Below are 25,048 nucleotides of genomic sequence, written 5' to 3' on the forward strand. Positions count from 1 at the left end.
ATATTATTTTATGTTGCAAAAAAATCTCTCATGCACCTCTTACTTTTAAAGGTGTGTCTTAAAACTCAGAAACTGAATGAGAATAACTGTGAATATAATGTGTCAATAATAAAAAATGAAGTGGTCACCCATCCACAAGCTATGGCAAATGCACTTAAACATGGGCATATTTTACAATAAGCAAAGAAATATTTAAAACCAAGCTTAGATATATTTAGGTGCTTCTTTGTTAAATACTAATACAAAACTGAACTCACTTCCTTTCCAAAAAATTAGTATATTATCTAAAAATCTACCATACATACTCCACTCTTCTTTAAAACTTGATATAAAAATAAAAGTTTTCTCCCATTGGGCTAGAACAATGTTTGCAAAGACAGGGGCACATCCTGCCCCCATTGCTACCTTTTTGATTTTCAAAAATAAGAAAGTTGCTTTCCAAGACCATTTCTATTAAACTCCTAGGAGTGATGGCTTTACTCTTAGAAAAACCTGGGTGCTGGCACATAAACAAATAAAACATTTCCAAGCCTGTCTCTTGTGGAATTACAGAGAATAAATCACATACATCAACTGTAACTAAAATGTGTTCATCCAAGTAAAACTCATTTTTAATTTTTGATAAAAAAATCCAGGAATCCTTAAAAATATATTCTTACCCAGAAAGAATGTCATTAAGATGAAAATCAATATATTTAACCATTGTAAGAGTAATAGAGCCTGCTGCATCCACTATAGGGTAAAGAGGGATCTTTAATGTTTTTATGTATTTTTGGGATTCCAAACATAATTGGAATCCTTGGGTGGTCCATAGACAGGTACTTATCCTTGTCAATAGCAACTTCTCCATTGAGAACCATCTCATCCAAACTTAGTTTAACATTCCTATAGGCTGTATTTAATTCATTCCTTAATGCTTCATCATAGGTATCAGTAAACAGTATTTTAAACATCCTGTCAATGTAATAGATCCCATCCATAACAACTAGCCCCCAACCCTTGTCCGGTTTCATGGTTCTTACAGCTTTATTAGATATAATCTCATTTAATAACCTTACTTCTTTCTTTGTTAAATTGTCTTGCATGCTACTATCTGATTTACTTCTCAGAGTATCACAAACCTGTTGCCCACAATTTTTTTCAAATTAACTACAGGGTGAGCAACAGGCAAAATTGTTCTGGGCTTAGTTCATATCTTGATATATTACTACTGTCTTTGTATAAAAAAACAAGATTCAATTTCCTAGTAAAATACTTTAGCTGTATAATACTTTGTACCACGGTACCTTTTTTATTAGGTACAAACTTCAACCCTCTTTCCAAGAGGTTAGCCCATTTACCAGTAACTTCAACACTACTAAAATTGTAAATAGTAAAATAGTGCTTGTCAAATTTGGTTCTACTTCTTCACAAACATCATGAAAAATGTTGTCAACTTCAGTGTCAGCAGGTTCAAATACTAAAATCCCCCCCTCCCCCACCCTCTCCCCCTCTGGTAAAACACTCTGGTTCTGCGGACCATAATTGTTATTCTGCTGCCTTTCCCTTTGTTCAGTTAATCTTTGTGACCTTCTTACCCCATTATAATTTAAGGGTGGGTCCTGTTCTTCAACCTTACTACCATGTCTATCCACTTCGAAGTTGCTAGCAGCAGTATCAAAATTCACATCACTATTATTTTGCACATCTCCATTATTAAATAAAACATTCCTGTTATTATTTCTAAACTCTTTAGGTGCTGGATATGCAGACCCATTAGCATATTATATGTCGTCCCAATGTAGTTTCTTAGCCTTTTTGTCCTTCAGTTCATTTATAGTTCTTTCACCACTAACAACAATACTATTAAAATCATTAACTTTGGTGGGGAACAACAAATCCATTTTAATATTCTCATTTAACTTTTCTATCTGTATATTAAAATCTGACATTTTACACTCATTATTTTTAATAAACAAATGTAGGAAATCACAGCCATGCTTGTTAAACATAGCCAGAAACTCATGGTGAAATGCAGAGTCATTCATTAGTCCATTTGGGTATTTCCACACCCATAGTCCTTTAGGAATCTCCTCCCTTCTTAAACATTCCTTTAAATAGCTGTTTTCCAACTGCAGGTTCTTGTAGTTTATAACCAAGTCCTCAAACTGTATAAGCTGTTGATCTGATGTTGTCTGGGGGCCACCATGTTGAAAATCATCATACTTTCACCTTACTTCAGTACTCAACCAATCGGAAAGATGGAAATCTCCAGTCACTAGTTACAGACCCTATTTGTGCTATTGCTGTATATATGGCACCATGTAATGGCACATGCAGGTTATAAGAAGTTCTTTGAGCATGTGTAATACCAAAACTAGACAAACCCTGGCTTTCACTTGTAGAATTACTGTCCAAACCATTATTACTCCTTACCCCATTCAAAATGGAGCTGACTTGTTGACTAAGCTGACCCACCAGCTTAGTTAAAGTGGTCACAGAAACAGCTAGTTCCTCAACCATTTATTGGTAGTCTCTTTCAGTTCATTTGTTGCTATCCTGGTCTCCATCCATTATAAACTCTGAATGAAACCCCAAGATAATTCCAATGAAGAACAAGAACAGGAAACCTCGTAGCTTCACACTTTTATTCACAATCTTGAGTGCTTTCGTCCAGGCATCTCGGACTTCATCAGAATAAAACAACCATCTCAAAACGTGTTTAAATATTACAAAACTTAAAAAGTGTAACCCCCTACATTCAAAATAACCTATCACAAAACCTCACTATTTAAAATATACATTGTTTAATAGTTTCCCACCAATTTACATTTAACTCTTGTAGTATGATGCATAACTAAAACATATAGTAAGCTTTTAGTGTTAAGAAACTACTTAAAGAAACATGGTTATTAAGATCTCGGAATGTTACAGCATTACTTTGTAAAATCCACTTTAATTCCAAATATTCTAGATAATCTGATTCAGGTCCCCCCTGGGACCAAAATCCCTTTGGTCAGTAATACAAAATTTAAATATTGTTTTTGCTGAGAAAGCCTGCTTCTAAATTGGGTGTTTGTAGCTAATGATAATTAGTCATGTATACTTCTCCAGAAATCTAATCTAGAACTGAAGCAGTGAGGCAGAACATGTCAAACATTAGACATAATTTGCTATCTGGATCAACGTGAATAAAGTGAATGTCAAAAGATGGAGCACATCAATTAATTCCTAAGGAAGGATCAAGGCTGTTACCTCTACAGCAGTTAAGTACCATGAATCCATTTAAGCATACACTCATGCATGCATATGTGTGTGTGTGTGTGTGTGTGTGTGTGTGTGTGTGTGTGTGTGTGTGTGTGTGCGCACGCGCGCATGCACGCACATGAGGGTATGCGCACATGTGTGTTTGTAGGTGTTTGTGCAATTACACGGCTTGTGTTGATGGGGAGAATACTAGAGTTGTTGCCTGTAATTGCTTATTATCTTACAGACATGATAATGATCCTCTAGCGAGATGTTCCTTGTAGCTTTCTCATGTCTCTGAATCACTTAATAGTACAGTTGCACTTTTTGGCATGCTGGTATTACCAATAACAGCATTTGCACAATATTTATATAAATCCCACTCCATAGAACCTCACATTATATCATATAAGTCTATGGAATAAACTTCACTTCACAATCAGAAAACTTCAGTTATTAACATCCATCAAAAGAATATAAATGAGGGTGGGTGTGGCCAAGAATGAACACAGGATAGCAGCAGATTTCTTCAGCTCCACCAATTTCATTACACTGACAGGAATTAATTACTTAAAAAAATAATTTTTGAAGTAATTTTCTTTCTAAATATGTTTGTTTTATATAGTTCTTGAACTATATCTAAAAAAGAAAGGAAATTTTAACAATATTCCTGTCAGAAATCACATTGGAAATTTTCCTGTCAGTTTATCAGTCTGAAATGAGTTCCAGTAAGACAAATTCTCAAGACTCCAGCATCAAGAAAGAACTTCAGTCTCTGATAACTATAATCCAGCAACTTACTGCTAAGACGGATAAAATGGATACTAAAATTGATACCTTCATAGAAAAAACTACAAAACAAATAGACTTGTTACATATAGACCTGCAACAACAGAAGATCCAGATGACAGGCATAGAAGAAGCTGTGAATGACATGGAAAATAGAATCCAAGAAGAGGAAATCAACATTGAGTTTCTGCTGAAACAAAATACACATTTACAAACAAAGCTGGATGACTTGGAAAATAGATCTAGGCGCAATAACATTAGGATTTTTGGACTGCCAGAAAATATTGAAGGTAACAATATTACTTCTTTTTTAACAACATGGCTCCCTAAAACTTTAGACTTACCAGAAGCATTCTCTTTTGATATTGAAAAAGCACATAGATCTATAGTTAATACTAACTCTAACAAAAACTATCCTAGATCAGTTATAGTTAGATTTATATCATCTTTTGATAAAGAGATGGTTCTTAAATCTGCTTGGGCTAAAGCTCCTGTTAAGTTTAATGAGACAACTGTGCGTTTTGACAATGACTATTCTTCCTTGGTAATAGCTAAAAGAAAAGTTTTTCTGCCACTAATAAGGGAGCTTAAAAAAACACAGTTTAAAACATACCTTGTGTTTCCTGCCAAGCTAAAAATCTTCCTTCCTGATGGTCCTAAAATTTTTAATGACTTAGACTCTGCTTTACTGTTTATCAAGGAAAATAGGATTTTGGATAAAATAGAGGAAATGGAATGGGCTAGTCCTTCATTAAAGAGACTGGCAACTGAAACTTCGTGGAAGACTTCAGAGAAGAAGAAGAGACTAAAGAACAAATGATTTGTTCTATGTTTTTTTCTTTTTTCTCTCATCATTTTACTTCATTATTAATCTTTTTAAATATAGTTCCTGCATTTCCAGAAAGCCACAAATGTTCTGAAAAAGATTTAATCAAAGTTATTCTCTGTGTGCAAAGAAATGTTTTGTTTCATAACCAGTCAAAATATCTGAGGAACTAACAACAAGCTATTATTCAATTTGTTTCTCTTTCTGAAAAAGAGAAGTAAGGTCAGTAATTTGATACATTTTTTCTTTTTTTTCTCCTTTTCTTCTTTTCTTTGTTTAAACAATGACATTCTATTTAGATTATGTAGTGGGTAAAGGGTGGGGGAGGGCAGGGAGAGAAGAGTAATGAAAATATGATAAATGGAATAATAACATATTTATTCCTTGTAAAAAGTTTATATGTTCTTCAAATGCTATTCCTAATTATACTTTCTTGATTATACTGCTTATGCTTGTTTGTAAATAATCTGTCATGCTTTAACTAATAATAATTAGAACTAAATAATAGTAAATAATATGTTTTATTTTTAACTCTATTAATATAAACAGTAAGTAATATTCCATTGTATATACTTCTTATAGCTGTCTCTTACATTTTTTTTATTTCTGCTTTACACTCTTTTATTTCCTACTCTCTTTTATTTTCTTTATTCTTTCTCTTTATTTTTTTTCTCATATTAATATATAGAAATGCTCTTGATCATATAGACACAGTAAATAATAAGATTTGCATAAAAATTGAGTTGGGACAAAAATATTGAGTTTTATACTTATTAATAACTTTGGGCTTAATTTCACTTACATAGTGTCTGTAATAACCTGTAAAATACATTGCGAAGGTTTTGTCATGTTTAGATGCATTTACACTGCTAAATGAATGTTTGTCACTAGTTTTTAACAAGTTTCCCGCCAAAATGTTAAGGGAGACAATCTGGGATGTGGGCTACCTCATGAACAGTGTTCATGAGCTGTTTCAAAAGCTTCAACTCTCAGAATTCTCACAGAGAAGCTGAAAGCAGTCAATCTGACCTTTGACCCAGATATCACACTGACACATCACAGATTCAGGAAGAACACTTTACCAGGAAGTAGAACTGATGCAAATGCGACTATGTGAAGGAAAATGAACTCTTTGACATTTAAATGTGAGTTATTTTATATGATTACTTAAATATCTATGTTATAATTCATAAAATATGTCAGTTATAATGATTTTAAATGATGCAGTTTCTTGTAGTAAGTAAATGTCTTATTTTAGAAGGCATAGAAAATGAAACATTTATTCAAGTGTTTTTGAAAATCTACTTGACTGCTGCATACTAATCTGTGTTGGTAACTTATGTTTCAAACATATACATTACTATAACTCATTTAATTCATCTGATTGACAAGCATAAATAACTTTATAACTCTCTACTGGAAGAAATTGTCATGTGATATATTTTAAAGCAGTAGTATAGACATACAAAATACAGATTTTTTTTTTTTACAATAATGCAAGTGTTTCTGAGAATTTGCATAACTATGTAGTATGATTTTTAACAATTTCTATAAATATAGTATTTTATTCTACTGACAATAATGAGTATGAGTAAAATGCTCATATACAAGCAATTCAAGGTTTTTTTTTTTTTTTGGAAGCTGTTGACTGCATTTACATGACAGAAAATAGATGCATCTTAATATATGTAATGTCTGAACCATATTAGCCAAAGTTTTTGATTTAAATGAATGTTAGAACTTATTTTTACATACTTTGAATAAATTAATATGTAAATATGCCTTCCTTTTTTTTCTCTCTCTTTCTTTCACTCTCTCTCCCTCTTTCACGTCTTTTATTTCTCTCTCTCCTCTTGGTTCCTAATATCAGGTTTATTTGAATGCTATTTGAATACAAGTGTATTATATTACATAGATGTATATAGTAGTATGAATAGTTTTGTAAAAAAAAAAAGTTTATTTTAGTTTATATGATGCTGTTTTATCAAATGTGTAGTCTTGTCTTGCTAGATAATTGAATTGAAAACTGTTAATTTAAGTTAAATATAACCAGTATTAAATTGATAAGGTGGTAGCTGAGGTACTGCTGCTTAGGGTAGGGGGTTAACTTGAGTGGTAAATACTACTCTAAGTTGGAGTTTTTAACTCCAGGCTGGATGCAAGGTTTAATCCTTACATTATTTTCACTTGTTCATTGTTATATGTATATAGTTTTGACATCCACAATATATTTTGTACACTCATTGTCACTACAAACAAAATTGAATCCTATACAAAATCCCATAAGAGATTCAATAAATACAGCTATATTTAAAGGTACACCTAAAGGAGGAGATGTAACATTACTTATGTTGTTATTTGTTATTTTGATCATAAGATTCTTAAGTTTTAAAATGCCAAATGACATCTTTAAAAGGAATTTCTTTAAACATTAATGGATTGAATAATCCATGTAAAAGGGCAAGCCTAATAAGATACATTAATTTACATAAGGCCAACTTAGTCTTCCTGCAAGAAACCCATCTCTTGAAAAAAGATATTGATAAACTAGCCACAAACAAATATGCAGTATTGGTTAGTTCAGAGCACACTCAGAAAAAAGAGGAGTGGCTATTTTATGGAATAAAAGTATGCCCATTCCTAAAACCATTAAGTCTTATCAGGATGACAAAGGAATGTTTTGTATGGTTACAATACAAATTAATGTGAAGACTTACACTTTAATTAATGTATATTGGATACCTGGAATTGGTATTAATACAGTGAAACATCATCTTGATAAGATCATATCATTCTCTATAGGAGATATTATTTTAGCTGGTGACTTTAATTGTATACTACATGAAAGTGATACTACCACTATAGGAAAAAGAAGAATTACATCTAATGCAAAATATTTAAATGATTTTGCTAATTCTTATCATTTGAATGATATTAATAATCAGATAGATTCAAAATCATTACCATACACCTTTCTTCTAACAGATACAAAACTTATTCAAAAATAGATAGGGTCTTTATTTCTAACCAGATGGTAACAGATTTAATCAATTCCAAAATCATTTCAAGTCCTATATCTGATCATAATTCAATTGTTTTTTAATTCATGATAAAAATACTCATAATGTTCAGATCAAAAGGATACCAGCATACTTAACTCAACTAAAAGACTATAAAGAATATATACTTTCAGAAGTACAACATTTTCTAGACATAAATTATACTCCTGAAGTCTCCATTGTCTATGTTTGGGATGCCTTAAAATCATATCTATATGGACAAAGTATAAGATGGTATAATAATAAAAGGAAATCTTGGGATAAGGAATTGTTAGATATTCAAAGTAAATTAGACTCTTATAAACATAATAATAAAGAAAATATTATGGATAAGAAAGTCATTGAAGAAATAAACAAACTAAATGAGAACTACAAAGAAATTTTAACTCATAAAGTTAAAATAACTCTAGAGAAATACAAGTTTTTGTCTTACTCAATAAGCCCCAAATACTTACATAGACTTAAAAATAAAACAAAAAGGTTGAATAAACAAAACCATATCAAAGAAATCTTTTCTCTAAGGAAAAAGAAGAATGTTTCTAGTCTACCAGAAATACTACATGAATTTAGAAATCACTTTCACAATATTAACAATAATAACATTAACATGGAACCTAAAGATAAAATAAAAGAGTTTATAACCACAAACATGAATAAAAAGCTTAATAAACAACAGATTAAACTATTGGACAAAAGTATTTCATATACAGAGGTTATTACACAAATAAATAAGCTTAAATCAAACAAAGCACCGGGTAATGATGGTATTATACCAGAGATATATAAAATCATTTCTAAAAGTACATATTCATTAATACATAAGGTTTTTATTTTGGCCCAAACTGAGTTAATAACCCCCCCCATCTTGGCAATATACATTTATTTCGCCAATTTTAAAACCTAATAAAGATCCAACTAGATGTACTTCATATCGGCCCATCTCATTACTTAATGTTGATTATAAAATGTTTATCAGTATTTTTGCTGATAGATTGAAGACAATCATTCCCGGCATTATAGATATAGATCAGACAGGCTTCATTGTAAATAGAAATACTTTTGATAATATAAGAAGAACGTTAACATTAATTGATTTTGCAAATAGGAAAAAGAAAGATTTAACACTTATTAGTCTTGATATAAGTTCAGCATTTGATTCAGTAAGTTGGGACTATCTGTTTACCTTACTGAAGTGCACAAACTTCTCAGATGCATTTGTAAATCTAATTGAGCATTTATACAAAGGAACGTTGGCTTATATTAAGGTAGAAACATATGTTTCACAAAAAATACCCATTCTTAAAGGACAAGGATGTCCACTTTCTCCACTATTATTCACTTTAGTAATGGAGCCTTGGGCTAATTTGATCAGAAACAGTACTGACATAGAGGGTTTTGAAATAGATCAAAATACAACATCCAAAATTCAACTTTTTGCAGATGATGTTCTAATTACATCAGCAGGATCTAATTCTTCTATGCAGTCTCTATTTGATAAAACGATTAATTTCAAAAGTATTTCTGGTTTAATATTCAATGAAGAAAAAACTAAAATACTACCTATATATACACGAAAAAATATTCTCATTAGTGATTTTACTAAATATGTACCCAATTCAGGTCAGATAACTTATTTAGGTATAATACTATCTAAAGATATTAAATCTATTATATATAATAATTATAATACCTATTTTCTTAATATACAAAATCTTTTTAATACCTGGAATAATATGTTTTTTACTATGGAGGAGAGACTTACAATTATTAAAATGATAATATTCCCCAAGATATTATACTTAATACAATCAATAATACTTCCACCTACAAAAATAATTATCAAGAAACTGAATACACTAATGTTAAATTTCCTATGGGCACCTAATAGACCTAGGATTGCATTAAAGAAACATACTAATAGCTGGTCTCAAGGGGGTATTTCTTTTCCAGACTTTAATTTATATACTATCTCTTCTATTGTAAAAGTTATTACTTTATAAATAGATCAGTCATATGTCGCAAAATGGAAAGATTATTGGGAGCTAATTAGTATGCACTTCATGAAAATTTCCTTAGCACATAAAAATATGATTGTAAATAACTCCATGTTATGGTTACTAAAAGAATTTTGTACTTCACCTATTACACCTAAACATATGGTTTGTTACCCATTAAATATTATTATTAGCTATCGTAACTTTATATTCATGCACCCTAAGTATAGGGAATGGAATTTTATTATATTTCCTATAATGTATACTCAGGGTATGCTTTTGTCATCTACTTCTGAAGGAACTCATTTAGCTATAGATAATGATCTAAAGTACTGGTATCAGTTGATATCTGATAATAAAGTTAAAAATCTAGATTTCTTAAAACAAGAATTTGATCTAAGAGAAACTTGCTGGTTAGAGGTTCAGACCTTTAGACAACATCTCATTGATAGAATGGATCTAATGTCTATAACAGTTAAAGAATCTATTCCAACACTGATTGATTACTTAATATTAAATTTACAACATAAAGTTTCTGATAAAGGTAAACTTTCATACATACATAAAATTATCAGACAAGAAACTTTTTATAGTGTAGATACATACTGGAATTATTTCACTTCTATTAATGGGGACCCACCAAATCAACAAGATAAACAATATATATTGGAATCTGCCTATTGAACTACGTCTTCCATTGTCTGGAGACTTTATACATGGACATTTTTACATAGATCTTTTTATACACCTTTGATGATGAATAAAATAAATAATAAAGATAATCTATGTAAGAGATGTAATGTAGAAATTAATGCTGACTGGGCTCATATGTTTTATGACTGTATAAAATTGAAAGAATACTGGAAGTCAGTTAATGAATTTTTGCAGGCTCTTTTTACAGATAATTTCATTATTTCTAAATCTCTTATATTATTCAACACACCTGTACCTCAAAGTGTTAAAAAGGTTCAGCTTCCCTTGTTATGGTCTATTCTAGCAGTGGCTAGGAAAATAATAACCAGAAATTGGATTTCAGATACACCTCCTTCGTTCAATGAATTTAAAAATGTTCTGAATATAGTGTGCCATATGGAAATAAACACAATTAGGTCAAGAACAACTAGAAAAACATCTTATTATATTGTATGGGATAATTTACAAAATTTGTTAAAAAAATCCTAATTTCAATAGCATGGTATTTTAGTTTAATTAATTGATCTGATTGTAGTGGATGTCTTTGTAAATACTTTAGTTGTTTTGTTGAATGTTATAACCATATCTATTTTTAATTACTTGTATAAAATTGTTATGATATTTCTCTTGTATGTTAAAACAATAAACCTGTTTTGAAAAAAAAAAGAATATAGATGAGTATGTGGAAAGTAGAAGATAACAGAGTGTTGTAAATCAACCTTCTTACAGGTCCATATGTCACAGGATAGATAATCACACCTATGAACCTATGAATTTCACATCACCAGTAAAAACATATTGGTATTATTTCATTGTTGGATCAGGATTTTCTTCTTTATGATATAAATGTGTGGATTTATCTGCACCCATTGCTGTCAACATTTATTATAGCAATAACCAACGGCACTGATGTGGTATATTGAAGATTTACCCAAGCCCGAGTGATTAAGTAAAGCCAACCAAAATTTCAATATACCACAACCACGGAGTTGGTTATTGCTATTATAGAATGACATTATTTAAGAAAAAAATACTTTTCTTAAATAATGTCTTTGAATAACAGCGCATTACTGCTCTTCCACAACTAGTGGTATACTGCTTCCTTGTGTTGATGTACTGCGCATCTGTATGGGACGCATATGCAGTACATTAGTGCTTGGGAAAGTAAGCAATGGAGAAAAGAAGATCTCTGTTGCTCCGCTTTTCCTTTCTTTTTTTTTAATAAAAACAAAAGGTTCGGGAAGTTTAGGGTAGGAGAGAGGTAGAATGGAGGAAATACAAGGGAAAGGTATGTGTCTTTAGTTTTAAACAACGTACTTGATTTCCCTTGTATTTTCTGCGTGGTATCTGTCTTGTATGTCTGGAGTCCTCTGGATTACAACTTTTGGTTCTATTTTTGTTGAAAAAAGTTAAAATTAAAGAATATACCAACGGAAAAAAGTTGGGGCAACCGGACCTTTTTCTGTTGGTATATTCTTGGATTTACAATGGGCACACTGGTTGGGCTAGCCAATCAACATGCTCATTTTATGGCAAGTTAAAGGCAAGCGTATGATATAGTTTAGCAAATAAGTTACACATTTCTTTTGAGTGTAAAAGCAATAATGAACTATTACCTCTTGGCATCATTACTATTATCCCATTGCTCTGGATGCTCTGGGCATCTGTGAAAAAAAAACAAAAAAGAAGTGTGTATCAGATAAGCATTACAGTAGCACTGGTGTAATCCCCCCCCCCCAAATGAAATAAAACTAGCAAAATGTCAACATAATGTATGCTATTATACATTTAGTTATTTGCAATTTCACATATTTAGTACTTATTTCATAATAGCATGTCACAATATCATCACCATCACAGTATCGACCAGCATGAACGGTTTGGTATAATAGTTAAGGTCTTTGCCTTATAGGCACTGGGTTTGATTCGAATTTAGGTTAAGTGGTTACGCTTAAAATAATCCTTCAAGGCAGTTATTCTAGTATTCAACTATGAACAAGAAGCAATCTTCCTTTGGAGGCACTATGCAAAATGTGAGAGGTGTGACAAAAGGAGATGTGGCCAGCACAGCTAGCTGGAATTTTGTAATTAATTATATGTCATTGTTGACTCTCAAAATGATTTATATAAGATGCTTGTGTTACAAATGTATTAGAACTGTATGCCATGTGTATAACAAACTGCTCTGTACAGGTGTTTGTGTTGAGAAGGTATTTTGTAAAGTGCGTGGCTTGAAATGTATCCAGTGTGCCCTGCTGGAAGATAACTGAAATGTAGATGCAATATTGTAACTGTTTAAATGTATATGTTAACAGAGGAAACTGGACGGTTGACTTCAGACCAGCAAACTTCAGAAAGATAACTGAAATTGAATTATTTTATGAGTAGGCCAAAAAGGATAGTATCTTTCAATTTTCTGTGCAGCAAAGGACACAGTGTCTGTACCAGGGAGCTTTCTGTAATGTCTTTAGCGTGAACTAATTACTAGTCTTGACATGTGGAGGAATGTAATTGTTTTATGACTTCCAGCATCTGCCAAATATCTGAGCAGAAGCCTTTGTCTGTATATTTTTACAGGTAAATATTAATGCTGTCACTTCTAACAATGGGGGGTGGTCTGGGAACTGGGGGTCAGATGACAAGAAATTATGTCATTCTGCAAGCTATCACAGCAGTAGTATTTTAGATATTAATTTGAGACATCTCTTAGTGAGACAGAGCACTGAGAGCATTGTGTATTCTGTCTTGGACCTGACAACTAGAAAATCCATTGACCACAACATCTGTGTTGCTCTAATGAAGTAAGTTTCTAGGGAATAGCCATTCTCTTAAATATAGTCAGGAATACAGTGAAACTTAATTTAGATAATTTTCTTTATTTATTTGAGATTGTCCTGCATTGTTGCTTTGAATATTTCCTGTGGTTTTGAACTCTGATGTCACTGTGAACATATATTTAGTATTTTCTTGTTCTTTTATTATTTATTATTAAATATATTTAAACCTTTCATTGTGGCTGATGTGTGTAGAGGTATTTAAGTTTTGAGAGTACTTGCATATTTATTTGGTGACACTGTATGGGCCCCTCCTAATCTTGCTCTTGTTCAAACTATCATTTGTATTAATATTAATATCACTCAGTAAGATTGGGCACCCTTTGTTAAAGGACCTTAAAGTCACTGCTAAGGAGTGACTGGTGGCAGTAGAAACTACCTTATAGTGTTGCCCAAAGGGGCATAGGTAGTAAATCTGTGCCAGTCTTTCATAGGTGTTTGTGTGTGTGTGTGTGTGTGTGTGTGTGTGTGTGTGTGTGTGTGTGTGTGTGTGTGTGTGTGGGTGTGTGTAAATCAAACCTCAAAGAGCGTGTGTGTCAGCTACTTGGGCAGGGACACGAAGCACTGGTTGGACAGAAAGGGTGCTGGAGGTCTTTGCTTGGTCACTCAGCTGAGATCTCAACTCTGTAGCTGTGCCAGATGAGAGTCTTATTGGGTATCTGTAGAAAGAGTGAGAAACCCACCTCTGACTGACTGTGGTCTTTGTGTGCTCTTAAGGGAAATTGCACTTGATGCAGAAAGCTTCATCTGGAAATACTGTGTGGGCGTGTGTGTGTGTGTGTGTGTGTGTGTGTGTGTGTGTGTGTGTGTGTGTGTGTGTGTGTGTGTGTGTGTGTGTGTGTATTTGTCATCCTTCCAGTGTATGTCCACCACTGGTGCCAGTGGTGAGGATTGAGGCTCCTTGATTACTGGTTGGCAGTCGTGGGTCATCACATATTAATTGTCGAGCAGTGGTGGGATATTTACATACTGCGATTCAGTGGTCTGGATATTGAACTCCTGTAGCCTGTAAACACTGGTCACTAAAGAAGGTGTTTGGTACTTTCAAACAGCTACACAGTGAAAATTCAGAGTTTCATATCACAATAGTTTCATTTATTTATTTTTTTGTTAGCTTAGTTAGTCAGGGAGAGCAGGCAAGGATATCAGCAGAGGATTATGGCAAGCTGACAAGGGGCCAGTTGGCTGAGATGTGCCAAGCCAAAGGACTTTTGCATGCTAATTTGACTAAATCAGAAGTGATTGCAGCCTTAACCACAGCTGCATTACAGACCAGCAACCAGGAACACAGCCAGACTGGTCTTGGGGATGTACAACTCTCAGAAAATATACAGTTCTGCTTTGCCTCAGAGGATTTAAAAATCTATCTGGTGTTAAAGAGACTTGAACTAGAGGCCAAACATTTGAAAATAGAATCAGCAGAGAGACTGCAGCATTTGGAAGGTGAAAAAATGAGAGACATAGATGTTTGGAGACTGAAGAAAATGAGAAGCAGAGGCAACATGAAAAGGAAATGCTAACTCTTTGCCAGGGTCATGGAGGTAATGGGGAAGGGAGTAACCAAACCCCAGAAGCAATAAAGGTCAGTAAATTTCTTCCACAATTTACAGACGGTGATAATTTTGATAGTTTTATTCATATGTTTGAAAGGGTTTGTAAACAGCATAATGTTGACTGAGGGCTCTGGGTAGGGATCCTGACCCCCTTACTCCATAGTAAAGCTGTAACTGCTGTTTCTAAATTGTCAGATACGGATTGCTTAAATTATAATGTAGTTAAAATTGTTTATTAGAGTGTTCTAAGTTAACACCCGAAGCTTATAGAAAAAAGTCCGGTGAGCAAAGACGCAAGGCAGAAGAAAGTGTGTGAGATTATGTTGCAGAGTTAAGCACTAATTTTCATAGGTGGGTGAGTGGGTGTAAGTTCACCAGTTTTGAATGGCTGGCTGACCTTTTGGTGAAGGAACAAGTCCTTCGCATTTTGCCTGAGGACATGAGAATCTGGTTGGCAGGTTGGGAATGCAGCACCACAGATGAGTTGGTGAAAATGGAGACCTATACCTAGCAAGCAGGGCACAACTGCACAGGAAAGGGATACCCAGTGCTGCACTTGAGTATAAGGGAACCCATGGTGGGCAGCCTAAACAGCCCAACAGAGTCTGTCAATAACAGGGGAAGCCACTAGTTCAGGTACATGGCCAAAATCAAAGGTTAAATGTTTAAAATGTAACCAGTGGGGCCATGTAGCATATTGATGTCCATGGAGCAAGGTGGGGAACAAAAGGTAGGGGAGACAGAAAGTGGGAATGACAGAATGCCAGCAGTAAGTTATCTGGAGACAGCAAGGGTACCAACCTACCACAAGAAGTTATATCCTATCTTAGTAGATGGGAAACAGGCCACTGCTAAGAGAGACACAGCCTCTGACCTAACCATTGTGACGCCTGTGATGTTTAAAGAGGAGCACTACTTGCTTGGGCAGTTTACTCCAGCCAGAGCTTTAGGAGGAACCCCATTCCAAATACCTGTGGCTAGGGTTCATCTTGACTGGGAGGGTGGAACAGGAAGCAAGCAAGTGGGTGTGTTTGAGGATATCCCTGTAGATGTCCTGACAGGGAACGATTTTTATAATGCAGTACCTTGTGTGCATGCAATTACAACAGTCAGGCTTGGAGACAAGCATGTGAGTCTGGTAGCCTGGAGTGACCCAGACAGACCCCACACTTGAAGCTAGGACTGATGAGGGGGCTACTTCAGGGAGGAAGCTACCCTGTAGCAGTGAGACTGAAGGTGAGCCACAGCTGCTGATGGGTATTTATATTCCCTTGGACAAAGTGACTTCAAGGGCAGAGGTGAGTAGTAGCACCCAGGCTGACAGTGAGGCACCACTGTCAGAGGATACCAGACTTCCTGTGGAAGGGGGGCTGGGAAGGGTTACAAAGAGAGAAATGAGTCAGGCTCATCTCTCAGACCCTACATTACAAGGTTTGGGGAAGGCAGCTAGGGAGAGACCTGATTCTCAAGGAAAGGGGGATCTGTATACTATGACAAAGGGTTACTGTATAGAGAGTGGATCCCTGAGGGAGGGCTAGAGGGTGAGAGAATACAACAGTTGATAGTGCCCAGAGTCTACCATCTGGCACTTCTAGCCATAGGCCATGGCATTCCCTTTGCAGATCATATGGGCATAAAGCATACAAAGAGATGTATTATGCAGAACTTTTATTGGCCTGGGATTTCCAGAGATGTAACAGGGTACTGCATGACCTGTGAGCACTGCCAAAAGGTAGACAATGCAGGAGACATGGTTAAAGCTCCTTTGATTCCTTTGCCTGTGACTGAAGCACCATTTCAGAGGGTAGCTATGGATATTGTGGGGCCTCTGAGTACCCCAATTCCCACAGGGAAGAAGTACATCCTAGTGGTAGTAGAATGATTGTGCTACCAGATACCCTGAGGCAGTGGTCCTGTCCTCTATTGAAGCAGAAAAGGTGGCAAATGCTTTGTTAGAGATTTTCAGCAGGGTAGGTTTCCCAAAATAAATACTGACTGACCGAAGTGTCAATTTCATGTCAGCCCTGCTGGCTTGTCAGTGGAAGCACCATGGGGTGAAACACCTAAAGATCACCCCTACCATCCCCAGACTAATGGTCCTTGGAAAGGTTAAACTTTACACTAAAGACCATGCTACGGGCATTTATAGACCAGTTTATGAGGGAGTGGGACAAATATTTGCCCCATCTGTTGCTTGCTTAGAGAGAGGTGCCCTAGGAAGCCACAGGTTTTTCACCCTTTAAGTTGCTGTATGGGCATAGGGTGAGAGGACCTCTAGATCTAATTTATGAAGATTGGGAGGGTGAGTGTGAATCCTACAAAGAGCTTTTTGCGGCATATGTCTTAAACCTCAGGACAAGGCTCAGGGAACTTGTGGGCTTGGCCCAAGAGAACCTGGCAGAAGTCCAACAGCATAAAGCAGTATGGTACGACAGGAAGGTTCGAGCTAAAGAATATGCTGTGGGACAGCAGGTTATGGTTCTCATTCCTGTCAGACACAAAAAGCTGCAGGCAGCTTGAGAGGGACCCTTCAAAGGGGTAAGGAAGGTCAGTGCTTTTAACTACATGTTAGAATTGCTAGGCAGGAGGCAGAGGCATAAAATGTGCCATATTAACATGATAAAACCTTACCATGATAGAGAGGCACTTGTGCTGCCTATTTGTAGTAGAAGGCAGGAGGAGTCTGAGGTGGATCTATGGCTACAGGAAGCCAGCCAGCAAAATCCCAAGTTATTATGGTGGATCCTAGGATTGCAGGTATATGATATAACAGTGCAACACTGTAATAGGGGTCAGCAATGCTAAGGCATCTGGGATCTCAAGACAGGGTATGGGGTAATATATTCCCAGATAGGCTCTTTCCTCTCAACCAGCATTTCTCAAGGTCCACTTGAAAAACTAGCTTGAGTCTTTGAAGAGGGGAAGAAATGTGACAAATGCACAGCTTGCTGGAGTTTTGTAAATAATTATATGTCACTGGTGAATATTGAAATGATTTATATAAGATGCCTGTGTTACAAATGTATGGCACAGTGGTGCAGCAGTAGTGTTGTTGCCTCACAGCAAGAGGTTCTCTGGATCAATTTTCAGCTGGGGTGCCTTCTGTGTGGAGACTGTATGTCCTCCCTGAGTTCATGTGGGTTCCCTCTGGGTGCTTTGGTTTCCTCCCATATTCAAAGACATGCATCTGGTGCATTTCTCCCCGGGCCTCAGCTGAAAATTGGCTTTGTTCCAAGTCGGACTTTCCCAGTTAACAAATGAAATAAATAAAAGTATTAGAGCTATATGTCCTGTGTGTATCAGACTGCTCTATACAGGTGTTTGTGTTGAGAAGGTATTTTGTAGAGTGCTTGTACTTGAAATGTATCCACAGTGTGCCATGTTGGAAGAGTACAGAAATGTACATTCACTACTGTAACTGTTTAAATGTATATATTAGCAGATGAAACTAGAGGGTTGACTTCAGTCCGGCAGAACTTCAGAAAGATACCTGAAATTAAATTACTTTTTGGCTAGGCCATAAAAGATGATATATTTCAGTTGTCAGTGCAGTAAGAGACACAATATCTGTACTAGGGAGATTCCTGTATTGTCTTTCGGGTGAACTAATTACTAGCTTTGAAATGTGGAGGAATGTAGTTGTTTTATGACTTCCAGCATCTGCCAAAGATCTGAGCAGAAGCCTTTATTTGTATGTTTTTATAGGTAGATAACAAATCCTGCCAGTTTTTGGCAATAGGGTTGGGGGGTGGGGGGGCTTGGGAACTGGAAGTCAGATGAAAATAAATTATATAATTCAGCAAATTATCCCAGCAGTAATATTTTAGATATTAATTTGACAAGTCCCTTAGGGAGACAGAGCATTGAGAGCATTATGTATTCTGTTTTGGACCTGAAAACTAAAAGATCCATTCACTACAACATCTGCCTTGCTCTAATTAAGTTTCTAGGGAATAGTAATTCTCTAAGATACTGTATATTAAGGAATATATTGAAGCGTAGTTTAGATATTTTTCTTTCTTTATCTGAGACTGTCCTCCAATGTTGTTTTAAATATTTCCTGTGGTTTTGAACTCTGATGTCACTGTGAATATATATTTAGAATTGTCTTGTTCTTTTATTATTTATTATTAAAGATATTTAAACTTTTCATTGTGGCTGTTGTGTGTAGAGATATTTAAGTTTTGAGAGTACCTGCATATTTATTTTGTGACACTGTGTGGGCCAATCCTAATAGCCTTGCTCTTGGTAAAACTACTGTTTGTATTAATATTATTATTACTCAGTAAGAGGGGGCACCCTTTATTAAGGACCTTAAAGCAGTTGATAAGGAGTAACTGGTGCCAGTAGAAACTACCTTATAGTCTGGGCAGAAGGAGGCATAGCTAGTAAGCCTGTGTCAGCTTTTCTCAGGTGTGTGTGTGTGTGTGCGCGTGTTTGTGAGTGTGTGTGTGTTCTAACCTCTTGAGTTTTTCTACAATGCCCAAGTAGGGTATTGTGTCAAATGCTTTATCCAGGTCAAGGTAGGCAGTGTGAATCATTTTTCCCTCATCCATTGCTTTGTTGACCTTCTCAAAGAAGGCTACCAGGTTGAGTAGGCATGACCTACCCTTGATGAAACCATATTGGGCTGGGTCCAGGCCCTGGAGGTTTCCTGTGTCATTATTGATCATTTCCATGATAATTATTTCTATGGTGTTGCATATGAGACTAGTGTGACTTAATGATGGTGCACCTTTGTGCAGAGGGATGACTGCTGCTGCTCTCCACTAATGAGGCATGAAGCCAGTTTGGAGACTACAGTTAAATTGCAATTCCAGTATGCCTGATAGGGTCATATTTCATGTTATTTAGAAGGCACCCTGGGTTATTCTCTGGGCCTATTGATGCAGTGTTCTTGGCCTTTGAGAGAGCATTATGGACCTGTTTCCTTGTGATAGTAGGGGAAGTTATAATTGATGTTTTTTATTGAGGGAAGGTTGAGGGAGAGAGAGGAGTAAAGTTGGAGATGAATTTGTTGGCCAATAGGTTTAATATATCTTTTGGCTCAGTATAGGTGGCTCCATTACCTATGAGCTCTGCACACAACTGTGTATTGCCTTTGAGGCTGAGGACATAGCTAAAGAATTCCTTGTGATTGTCCTTGGCCTGGGGGCCAAATTTAATAATCCAGAGTTGGCTTTGGTATACTTTATTTGTCTCATGAGGTGTTTATTTAGTTTGATGAGGCTGCTTTTGTCCTGCTGGGTGATGCTCCTCCTAATTTTTGCCATGATTTTCTCCTTTCTGCCATACAGCCTTTTGATGTTGTGATTCCAGCAGGGTCGCTTGTTTTTTGAGTTAGTTCTGTACATATTCCTGATGGGTACAACTGCCTCTATGCAGCTATTAAAATGTTTGTATAGAGTTTCTCTGAACAGTTCTACATAGGCGGCAGTGTTTTCAGAGTTTATGACGGTTTGAAATGTTGCCAGGTTATAACTTAATAGTTGGAAGTTAGCCTTAGAGTAGCTCCTGAGTATTCCCGGGTTAGCTGGGGTTCCAGGTTTTACTTCTACTTCAAAGGAGACCATTTTGTGGTATAATCTTACCAAAGAAGACATGACACTAGGAGGTGTGCAGCACTGTCCTATAATAGTGACGACCAGATCCAGTATGGCTGCACCCAATCTAGTCCACGGAGTTTGTGATTACAAAATCCAGGAATCTCTGTGTCTGTACTTTCGGTGTCATAAATGATTCCCAGGTAATTAAAGTCAGCCTTACAAAGAATTGTTAAACACAGAATATGAATTACTGTAAACCTACCTTATAGACAAGCAGTTATGTTTCCCACACACACACACACGGTATATGCCATCATCTATGACGCAATTTTAACTACAGTAATAAAAAGCTACATTTTAAATAATAATTTTAATGCTCACTTTAATACCTGGAAAATGTTACTAGAATGTTATATGAACAATAAAGGCAGTGTGAAAGGGTTACCAGCCTCCATGAGATGATAACTTTGACAGCTCATAGAAGGTGAGTCACATGACATGTAACTCCCTGCAACTATGCATCACTATATCTCATCCGCTATACCTTGTTCTTTTGCAAGTAGTAAAATATGCTTTCCGCAGTATGTTCCATAAGGTAACATGGTTAGTTACATGACTAGTTACACTGATTAGTTCAGTATTATTACTAGCACTACATTTAGCATTTTATGAGCCATATTATGAAAAAAATATATTTCTGCACATATTCAAAAGACTGTTTAATAGTTGGGTCTGTGCTAAAGAAAGATAATGCCCTGACCATGACAAAGACAAGATGAATACTGGAAGTGAGTGGCTGCTGCCGGCTCACCAAACCTAGAGTGAAGGAAGTGGTCTGACCCACCAAAGTGCTATACCCAACACAGAGATGTATAACAATCAGCATGTGTCTGCACAACATGTACATGGCTTGTCCAAGCCCTGTCCATGTGGTAGCCTTCATGTGGTGGGTGCAGGGAAATGTTACATGACAGAGGATGGCACATCGACATTATCACATCTGTGAGCTTGCATGTCAATTGTCAGTACTGGGGTAAGGCACAAAAGACCCTGTATGGCTCTTTGGATGGTGGATGCAACATGACCATTTCTTGCCCTGGTAACAAAGGAATGAACAAGTGATTGTAGCATAGATTAGATGTCTGACATGTATGGCAACTAGAAGAAGACATAAAACATTTTTATAAAATGCATTTTTTTCAGTTTTTAGTGTTATGAACTCTCAAACAGCCAATATAGCTGACTTCTTCATATAGAAAGCAATGAAAAACATGTCATAGCATCATCACATAGGAACTATCAACAATTCAGAAACAGGCAGCATTAATCACAGCATACTGGGCACAGTGTTTATAAAAGCAGATATTCAAAATGAAGCGGGTGGTAAGGCGAAGACAAAATAAGAGATAAAAACAAAGAATAGAAGAAGAAGGAATAAAAGGGACAGCTCATTTACGAACAAAATGGAAAACCGCTAGGTTAGGATATTAATAAAATCTCAAACAGTCCTGCTCAACACGATCATTTTATTAGGAGATAACATGTACCACCCATGGAGACCATCTGCAGCGAAAGGCTTGCCCTTTGCCATTTCTTTTGGCAATCTGTAGCTCTGCATGAAGTATAGAGGAAAGTATTTGCTTGAATTCTGTTAAAACTGAGGGTGACAGTTTTCCCTATACCTTCTTAGGGAAATTTGAGGTGCCAAAAGCAGTAAATATAGAGCAGGAGGCAGAATTTCAAAGTTTTAGGAAATAATTATGGTTTTACTATATAATCAACCACATACATAGATATTTGTATTTTGATTTACAGAAATATTTATCTCTTAGTTATATAAAGTCAGCATATTTTTAACTTTGTTTCATATTTTTATCATGTTATCATATCAAATTCCACTTTCTTATATTTTCCAACTATACTAAAATATTAACATTTTTAGTAGCCAGGGGCATACTTCTGAAACTCTGACCATTAAAAATCATAGCAGTGGCTGGTGAAAAATCATAGGAGAGAGTACAGAGAAGGAATACCTTCTTATTTTTCGGTATAGAAAGTTTTTATGCAGTAGACTTCATACTGTTAATTGTGATGCATCTTAGGATGTGTTTACTTTAGTTATTTATTTACATATGTAACTCTAAAAGGTTTGATTTTATGAGGGATATCAGTATGTCTATGAGGAAAAAGGGTAAATCTGAGATCTCAAAAATACTGCTATTCCTAAATCATAGCAGTTGAGAGGTACAGCTAGAGACATAAAGCCCTTGGCTATATTGGTAGTAGTCACTACACTGTTCAGTTAGAATACCATCAATTAGCCTTCAAGTTATCAACCTTGATGTGCCTATTCACTAGAGATAACTCAAGAGGAGCTTAGTTATATGGGCTTCTCCTTTTAACAATCTTTTTTTTTTCTTCTGCCCCTCCCTTCTAGCTGCCCTACTTCCCTTTTGAGCTCTGGTCCCTTTTAACTTGAGTCAGTCCTGCCTACATTTTAACAGCAGGGGGTTACATCAAATCAGTCTGCTACAAGACTACCTTTCTGGACATTTCATTGTAAATTACAAGTTTCTTTTTGGATAGATGACTTAATGACAGTTTTTAGAACTCCTTGCTATTAAAATTTTCAGTCTTCATTTTCTTATGCAAATAATAATAGTCTCCAAGTAGGTCACTGCTTTCCCTGAAATTCAGCTTAATTGTCTTGAATAAATCTTTACATTTCCTCCGATGTGATTTTCCATCTCTGCCCTATGAATAACGCAAGACTCCTTTACTTTGTATTAATTTCTTGGCATCAGTAGCATTGCTGACATTCGTAATTTTCTTTTCATCCTACTATCCATTAAAAACATAATTGGTAACAGATGGAATCCTTCCTATTTTTTAATTCTAAATACTCAAGAAGACAATCTTCAAACCTTTTGTTGCTGCTTGTTTTAATATAATTCCTCACTGTTTAGACAGATTTCACAACCTGAACATTAGCTTGCAGACAGTGTGGACCGCATATTACATGTCTGAACACCACTTACTGACCTATCTTCAGAATTCCTGAATTCTGTGTTATGGAACACTGGTAGATATTACAACAATGGCAGTCTTCTTTGTCAAGAATATAATCACTCCTAAAAACCTCACTAATCACATTTGTACTTATTGTGTCTAAAATCGGTACTTACGTATTATCGCAACCAGATTTTCGCGGTTGCGAGATTTACGTACCTCGACAGAATTGAGTGCATAAACCACTTTTGTTATTGTACTTCCTTCCAACTGCCCAAAAACTTTACATTACTTTTAGGAAAAGGGGCAATTTGAGAAACCCTCTCCCTGTCTTGTGTGCATTGCAGACGCACACTTGAGTTGTAATCCCTGCCGGTTGGGTTCTTAAGTGTGTGTGTAATATGAGTATGTAAGAGTGTGTAATGCCCCACTTTGGATGGTGAATTTAAATACAAACTCAGATGCTGTTCCTCTCACCGGTGTATTTGCACCCACTGTAGGATTTGGATTGTTGGGGAAGATGCTGCATGAAAACTTGAATGGAAGTGTTTCCCTAAACAGCCGAACAGGCAATTTCTGATATCCTTGTCATGAAGAAATACCAACTATGCATGATGATAGGGCAGACCTAATTATAATTCAAAATGTTATTCTAATTCCTCCGGACTGCCCTAAAACTTTACATTACTTTTATAAACAGGAGCAATTTGTAATGTAAAGTTTTTTGGGCAGTCCAAAGGATTTACACTAATACTTTGAATCAATTTTATATGTGTGTGTTTTTCTTCAGCATTCCTTCCTCCCTGCCAATTGAAGCGAGCGTGTGTAATGCACGCAAAACAGGAAGACGGCTTGCAGGATTATTTCTCTTCCCGAATGTAAGCCAAACTGATTTCTCATCAGTAAAGAGTTAAAATAACACCCTATGGTGTTTCCTGCACCGGTTTTCATTGCAGCATGTGAATTTCGCAACCGCGAAAATCTGGTTGCGATAATACGTAAGTACCCTAAAATCTTCATTATTTCAAAAGTGTTTGGAAAAAAATATCTATGCAAAGTAAGATATAATGTTTATTCCTTTAATGATAATAATAATAATAATAATAATAATAATAATATATGTATATAAGACATTTCATTTCTTTAAGTTTAAAGAAATATGTGCCCAATCTGCTACTGGCCTTCCTTGGGCTGACAATGCTAGCATGCTTTCCATTGGATTGTTGTTATAGTATGCACTACATGTGGTATAGTTCTTCTCCTCCTTGGCTTTCCTGGAGCTAACTATGCTAACATATTTCCCATTGGATTGCCGTTATGGTATGCACTACATATGCTACAGCTCTGCTCCTTGGCTTACCTGGAGCTGAGTCTGCTAGCATGTTTTGTATTGGGTTGTTGTTATCGTATGCACTACATATGGTACAACTCTATTCTACGGCCTTCCTGGAGCTGAGTATGCTAGAATGCTTCCCACTGGATTGTTGTTACAGTGTACACTGCATATGGTACGACTCTGT

General features: G+C 35.7%; 1 protein-coding gene across 1 annotated transcript in view; it reads right to left on the reverse strand.

The window, feature by feature from the left end:
• Window positions 1-25,048, reverse strand: part of LOC122808667 (C-type lectin domain family 4 member E-like) — a 431,913-nt gene that overhangs the window by 250,706 nt on the left and 156,159 nt on the right. The window contains exon 3 of the mRNA XM_044079643.1: window positions 12,203-12,250. Within this exon, the coding sequence (XP_043935578.1) occupies window positions 12,203-12,250 (48 nt within the window). The remainder of the gene's footprint in view (window positions 1-12,202; window positions 12,251-25,048) is intronic.

The sequence above is a fragment of the Protopterus annectens genome, chromosome 8.part0, assembly GCF_019279795.1.
Source record: "Protopterus annectens isolate FY-2018-M chromosome 8.part0, PAN1.0, whole genome shotgun sequence".
In the NCBI taxonomy this organism is placed as follows: Eukaryota; Metazoa; Chordata; order Ceratodontiformes; family Protopteridae; genus Protopterus; species Protopterus annectens.